Source organism: Protobothrops mucrosquamatus, unplaced genomic scaffold (assembly GCF_001527695.2).
Source record: "Protobothrops mucrosquamatus isolate PMUCROS unplaced genomic scaffold, P.Mucros_1.0 scaffold529, whole genome shotgun sequence".
NCBI lineage: Eukaryota > Metazoa > Chordata > Lepidosauria > Squamata > Viperidae > Protobothrops > Protobothrops mucrosquamatus.
In genome coordinates, this window is record NW_015386836.1 from 126,522 (window position 1) to 133,530 (window position 7,009).

Below are 7,009 nucleotides of genomic sequence, written 5' to 3' on the forward strand. Positions count from 1 at the left end.
CCTCCACAACGGTTAGCGGCAGGCGAGCTTTGTGTCCCCGGAACGAGACGTCCACCCGTGCTCGACCTAGCACGCGAAGATCGTGGCCGTTGAAGTCTACGAGCCGTCCCGTTGGTTTCTCCAGGGTGGTGTGGGACAGCTCCAGCAGCAGTCTTTTGAGCTTGTCCCACAACATGATGGAACAGATGGATCCCGTATCCACCTCCATCTTGCATGGTTTCCTCCCGATCATGACCGTTGCGAAAAACCTTTCCGCGCCAGTCGAGTTGGTGTGGCTGACAACCATGTGATGCACTTTACGCTCGTCCTGGTCGTCGTCGTAGCCCCTTCTCTGGTCGCGCCTCCCTTCAGGTCGGGCTGACCCCTTCCATTTGTTCTCACGTGGTTTATGGGGTGGTGAGCGGCGTGGTGGGGATCGTCGTGGTGGAGACGTGTGCCTCCGTGGGGGCGAACGCGGTTTCCTGGAATTTGGGCGTGAGGCTCGGCATGCTTTTGCGATGTGTCCTCGCCTCAGGCAGCGGCTGCACGTGGTGTCTAGGAACTGACAGTTTGCTCGTGTGTGGTTCCCCCAACACCTGGACACTCGAGGTCGTCCCGCTCGTCTCGCCATGCTCACTGCTTCCGGCTGGTAAAGGTGCGATGGACGGTCTCTTTCTCGCCGGCCTCGTCCGATTCGGTGGCCTCCGGATCGGGGGTTGGCTCGCGATGGGTGCGATGGATGTCACCCCGTCTCATCTCGGTGGCCATGGATTCGGACTCTTCTGCGGCGAGGGCCTCGTCTAGGGTTTCTCTGAGGGTGAGACTTTGACGCACGATGAGTCGCTTCTTCACGTGCTTGTCCCTCATCCCCATGACGAGTCGATCCCGCAGCATATTTTCCAGGGCGACGAACTTGCAACGGGCTGCGATCGATCGGAGCTCTCCGAGGTACTTTCTGATGGGTTCGCCCGCCCGTTGTCGTCGGTTGTAGAAGCGGTTCCTTGCGACTAGGAACCCTTCGGAGATCCCGTACTGACCAGCCAGCAGACGTTGGATATCTGCCCAAGGAGTGTCCTCGATGTTGGCTGGAGCGACCAAGGAGCGGGCCACGTGGTAGACCTCGTCTCCGCAGTTCGCAAGGAATAAGGCCTTCTTCTGATCCCCGGGAATGCCTTGTTGCCCATTCCCGGCCAGGTGTAGCTCGAATCTTCCCACGTATGCGGCCCAGTCGTTTGTTTCTGGGTTGAATGCCGGTAGGGAAGATGAGAATTTTGAGGTGGAAGCCATCTTGGAGTCACGGATAGTTTCTTGCTTCGGAAGGCTGCGTGGAGGAGCTCTTGCTTCGAAGTAGGTTGCTTGCCACGAGGTTGCCCTTGTCGTGCAGTCTTACTGGGATCCCACCCTCGTCGCCAGTGTTAGATCACGCAGGCAGTAAGATACGAGTCGAGTGACAGTCAGCTCTCGGTTTATTGGCAAGGCATAAAGTAAATCCGGAATGGCATCTGGGCCAGGGGAGCCCTCTTTTATGGGATTCCCCTGGCTCGTAATCACACAATTCCATTGGCTGGTAAGACCCCGTTGCGAGTTAGCCAACCAGCAACGGGCATGAAACTGTATGCAGATGGAGAAGGGCAATCACCCTTAATGGGTGATCAGGATGCGCATAGGGATTAAGGAGGGGGAATACAAAAGAACACAACAAAACCCATCCATCATCTTAGCTTTTCCTTTTGTAAACTGAGAACTGGGTGGGGTGAGGCTGCCTCTTGACATCAGCACATTCCTGAAAATGCCAGGATGCAGTTCAATTAACCAGGCAGCTAGAATGCCAGCATGACTGCTTACTTGTAATTGTGACTGAATGGATGGATGAATGAATGAATCCATTTCTGAAGTTACTGGGTCTTTTGGCAAAAAGGATGAGCTATGCTGATCCTTGGGAGAGTAGAATGGGAAGACTTTCTGGCTGCAGCTGGTTTTCCCAAGCATAGACAGCTACCCCACCTTCATTCCCTCATACCTATGGATGTGGAAATAATGGCACCAAGTTTGGGTAGGTCATATATTGCGTACATGTACATCTCAGCTTCTTTCTCTTAGATGAGTATACTTCAACCCTATTAAGAGTATACTTCAACCCTATTTTTCTGTGGAAAAACCTGAAGGGGCTACATAGCAGCTTGAGACTTCGGAGCCATTTTCTCCTGTGTTTCTGGCTTTCTACCTCATATTCCTCTCAATGGGCAAACATTATTCCCCGCACATCTCCCCACAACTATCCCTTGAAGATAATTAGTAACCATTCTTTAAATATAGTGTTGTGTCAACAGTATTTGCTTCATCCCTAGCAGGCAGTTCATATAACATTTGCCTAATGTTAAAATGGTATTCTCCATCTCCTGACAGACGTTTTGTTTTATGCCTGATTTCTGATGCTTCAATAACTATGATATAGTTAGGAATTGAGTTCTTTCTAGTTTCTGTTGGCTGCCTTTGGCAGCTACAAGCATCTAGTCCCTTCCCCCTGCCATCCTTACTTCCTGGCAATTTCTTTGGGCTTGGTCACCAAGCAGATGAGATATCTGGCTGCCTTTAATGCCAGACTGGCAATCTGCAAAGCACCAAAACAGAGTTACTGCAGGATCCCTATCCAAATGAAACTAGTAATTTCATGTGGCAGAATGATGCTGGCTGAAATGAAAGGGGAGGGAATCCACCAGAGCCTGTTAACAGCCATCAGTTGTTGGGAAATCACAAGGGAGACTGTGTAAGAGAAAACAAGAAAAGAAGAAAAGAAAAGAAAAGCAAGGGATAAGTTGATGGAGAGAGATGATAATGAAAAAGTAGCAGAAAGATAAGTCATTGAGAAAGAAGAGTGAGCAAGGAAGAGACAAGGGTGAATATTAGAAACAAACCAGCAAGACTGAATAATATCAAAATGGTCACATTTCTACCCTTAAAAGTCACAGCATCGCCAGCAAAAGGCCACCATTTTCAGCCTCACCCTTCTGGTGAAGTTGAACTTTCAACCTGTAGGAAGTTGCCAAACCCTGCTATAAGTCTGCAGCAGAAATCAAAATCAACAATTAAACATTTATTCTGAAGACTAATCAGATATTTCTCATCTATTGATTCATAACAAATTTTCTACACTGGCATGTAAAGTATGTCGTCCTACAAAATAGCCATTTTGGCTGCATAATCTCTTATTAATATCTTAAAGTACAGTAAGAATCTACATCTTGACCTCTACGTGGCACTAAAAACAACAGACTTGGAAAGTTATATTGCAGGAGAACATTATAATATTGCATTTTGCATAACAGACTTTGGACAAACTGTATACAGTATTACAAGCCCTACCATTCCTTTCTGGCTGATTCGCTGTTCTTTTAATCTCTCTTATTAAAACACATCCTATTAATCCTATCATCATTAATTTAGCATTCAACGTTTTACAACAGCTTTCATGATATAACTCTCTCCTTGAACTACGGAGCCTATTATTCACAGTTAACATACTCAAACCACAGAGTATATATATACTCAGCATCCTCAAATGTGATTTTATATTAGACCCATCTCTACAGAAGGACTGCATTTATTTCCAATTTATTCTGCCCTGTACTATTACTCATCCAAGACCCAAGATTGGGTTCATTGGCTTAAAATATTTTGTTCTGCTATGGAAGAATAGTAGAACTTGATAACAGGAGTTATTAAGCAACCAGATATCTGAATAAATTCTGGGATGTAAAATAAGCCACTGGTATGTTCTTCTCTGGACTATGTTCAATGTTATTAACCAAGCTTATGAAGTAAAGGTACTATATTTTGTTAGACATACTAGACACAGTGAGTAGGAACTGATTTCTATGGTACTGAAAAATACTGTTTTGAGATGGGAAACAACAAGCCCTTGTCTTTCTTACAAAATTTGCAATGATAAAAATCAGATAATCTGTTTGAAGGGAGAATGTTGTATAATTATAAATTACAGAATATATTAGAACTGTTTCTCTGTCATGCAGATAACAATACATTCAGAGACAGGGTATTCTTTCTGAATCTGAGAAATGATCAGACTGCCTCTAAGTTCCTGGCTGAGCTGCGGCTGCTATGAACGAGAAACAAAGGTTTGGTGCCTGCTCTGGCACATGCGCACCATTTTACTTTATATTTATTTAATATATTTGATATATCAGTAAACATGGAAGGAAAGGCCCACTGAAGCTCTGTTATAAAAAATCCAAAACAAAACATCAAACCAAGTCAGCTCTTTTAGGAATGCTGCTTGGAATAACAAGAAAAAGAGAAAAAGACAAGTTTAGATATAGGGCAAAAGGGATGTAAAGAATACTCACACCTGCAGTTGGTCCGCATCAGCATCGTTTTTGTAAATTTGTTGGACTCTCCAAAACTGCCTTCAGCCAGCTGCAGATCTTGAGAGCAGTTTCAGTCTGCTGCACAATATTAGTTTTTTTTCTCTTAGCTGGAGGGAAAAAGCTGAGAGCATATTACTGCTGCACCTGGGCGGCTGCCTAGTCACACCCTAAGTTACAACTGAAGGTGAGCAAAAGGAGGGCAGTCCTACAAAGTGGGGAAGAAGGAAGCTTGATTGATGGAAAAGAAACTGCCTGAATATTGCGTAATCAGCTAGCTGGAGAGTTTTTAAACCTTTCCAACTAACCAAGCTGCAGAGCAAGTTCTAAAGTAAACTTAGCAAATAAAGGGAAATTGTTGCACTTTAACCATTTGGAAAGAAGTGCCAGCTGATATGACAGGGCTTTTGGTCTTCAGATTACAATACAAGCATACTGTAGATGCTGGCTTGTGGCTTGCTTCTTGGTTAGAAGCTTTTTCTTCATTCTGTTAACAAAAAAACCTTGCTATGTATAAACTCATACAAAGTTAGGTGATGATTTCTCTGGCTTCTATACTATTGCACATTTTCTTTAAAGATATTGGAGTATGTATTCTTCTTCTCTCTTAACAAATAATTTTTAAAATCCCAGAGTACAGCATAAATATAAGACAGGATTGTTAATGGTTTTGTAAAACTCAGCTAGTTTATTATATCCTTTATAATGCATTGATGCTATTTGTATCTTATTTTGAGACTAAATCCATTTTTAGAAGTTATGCCTGTCATTTCTATTTTAAAATTGGCTGAATTAGCAAAGATGACAAAATTAACTGCTCTGATTAAAGACAATGGATTACACAAGTTTATAAGAGACTGGAAACCATTTGTGGATTTTCTACATATTAAATAAAATGACAGATGACTAACAGAAGGATTTTAAGATTAGTTTTAACTCTGGGGTGACCTGTTGATTGTTTACACCAGGCATGTCAAACTGCCAGCCCATAGGCCGGATGTGTCATGCCAAAACCACGCCCACCCCATTGCCGACAATGGGGAAAAAGTTGTGATATGTTGCACGACATCATGTGATGTCCCGAGTTTGACATGCCTGGTTTACACACACACACAATTAATTTCCGCATCAGGAATATTTGTTTATACAATATAGCATTTTTGTTAAATACAGATAGGCAAGTTTATAACTATTTATAGACCATTATGTAAGAGAAGGGGAATATATTAGATTTTTTAAAAATATCTTTCAGCATTCAGCCAGGGGTAGATTTTTTTTATGTTTAGTATTAAATGTATTTGGTATCTGGGTTTTTTTCTTTTTTTGTACACATGTTTTTTCTTTCTTTGTTGTTGTTAGTGTTGGACATTTGTTAGTCTTTTTTTTCTTTTTTTTGGCGATAAAAGAATAAACATGTTTGAAAAAAGAAATTAAGTCTGCCATTTCTCTAAAGAAAAAGGCAGAAAAGTAGCCATTAAATTAAATAAATATAAATTGTTAAATAATATCCAACAGCCTTTTTAATACGATACTTCTTGGATTGAATTCTCTATTTTGGCTTCTGAAAGTATCCTAGGACTGTTTCCTTCACCTTGGCAATAATATTACAACAACAAAATAAGTTCCTTAGCTACATTCACTGGTGGGATTCAAATATGTGAACAACCGGTTCTCTGTGTGGATGCCACTTCCAGAAGTCCATTCTGGGCCTGGGCATCAAAAAATTAGCTACCGGTTCTGCCGAAGTGGTGCAAACTGGCTGAATCCCACCATTAGCTACATTGATATGACACCTCAGTTATACCATTAACAGTATCCTATCTTATTGGTGTATGTGTGTGTGGGGCGATTCCTTGTTTTCCCCAGCTCTTGTTATCCCATCTTGACTAAAGACCTTCCTGTTTCTAAATTACACTGTTCATTCAGATTTGCAGTCCTTTATTGATGGAACTAATTATTAAAAATGTAACCTCAGACACTTCCCTGCCCTGTTTTTTTTTTTAAATATTTCCTGTAATAAAAAGCATACAATAAGAACCTGGCATGTTGCAAATTGAAGCCCCAGTCTCTAACAAGTTTATTTGGAGTATAACATTTGGGTCTCACAGGAATGACTGAAGATTCTCATTTTCATCAAAATGTCAAAAGCAGCAGTGCCATTATACGAGAAGTTCCACCCTTTTTATACATGTGCATAATGTACAAAATATGTGCATAATGTACAAAATATGTGCATAATGTACAAAATATACATCATGTATATTTTGTACATTATGTATGTACAAAAAGGGCAGTGTCTATTATGGATGCTGCTGCTGCTGCCAGACTGACTCCTCATTTTGACAATGACTGTTTTGTGACTGGCCTTAACCACTTTAGCAGCCATTATGTAAACAGAAAAGTTGTCACGGTAGCTATATTTGTATCCATCATATGTACATTCAGAATGTGCTCCTAGTCCCCAAAGTTACCCACCTCTGCATGTAGTATTGCCCTTTAAACCAAAAGGGCTATTTTCCTCTGATGTAAAAGTTTCCTATTCCAGATGTGTTTATGTGCCATCAAATCATTTTCACCCCCCTAGCGACCAGATAGTTTTTCTCCATGACAATCTACCCCTAATCTTGTCTTTCAGGTCTTCTAACAGT

At 41.9% G+C, this 7,009-nt stretch overlaps 1 protein-coding gene across 1 annotated transcript in view; it reads right to left on the reverse strand.

Annotated features, from left to right (window-relative positions):
- The window catches only part of FAM3B (family with sequence similarity 3 member B), a 19,846-nt gene extending 15,280 nt beyond the window's left edge, over positions 1-4,566 (reverse strand). The window contains exon 1 of the mRNA XM_015816928.1: positions 4,344-4,566. Within this exon, the coding sequence (XP_015672414.1) occupies positions 4,344-4,368 (25 nt within the window). The 5' untranslated portion in view covers positions 4,369-4,566. The remainder of the gene's footprint in view (positions 1-4,343) is intronic.
- Between the last annotated feature and the right edge of the window lie 2,443 nt (positions 4,567-7,009).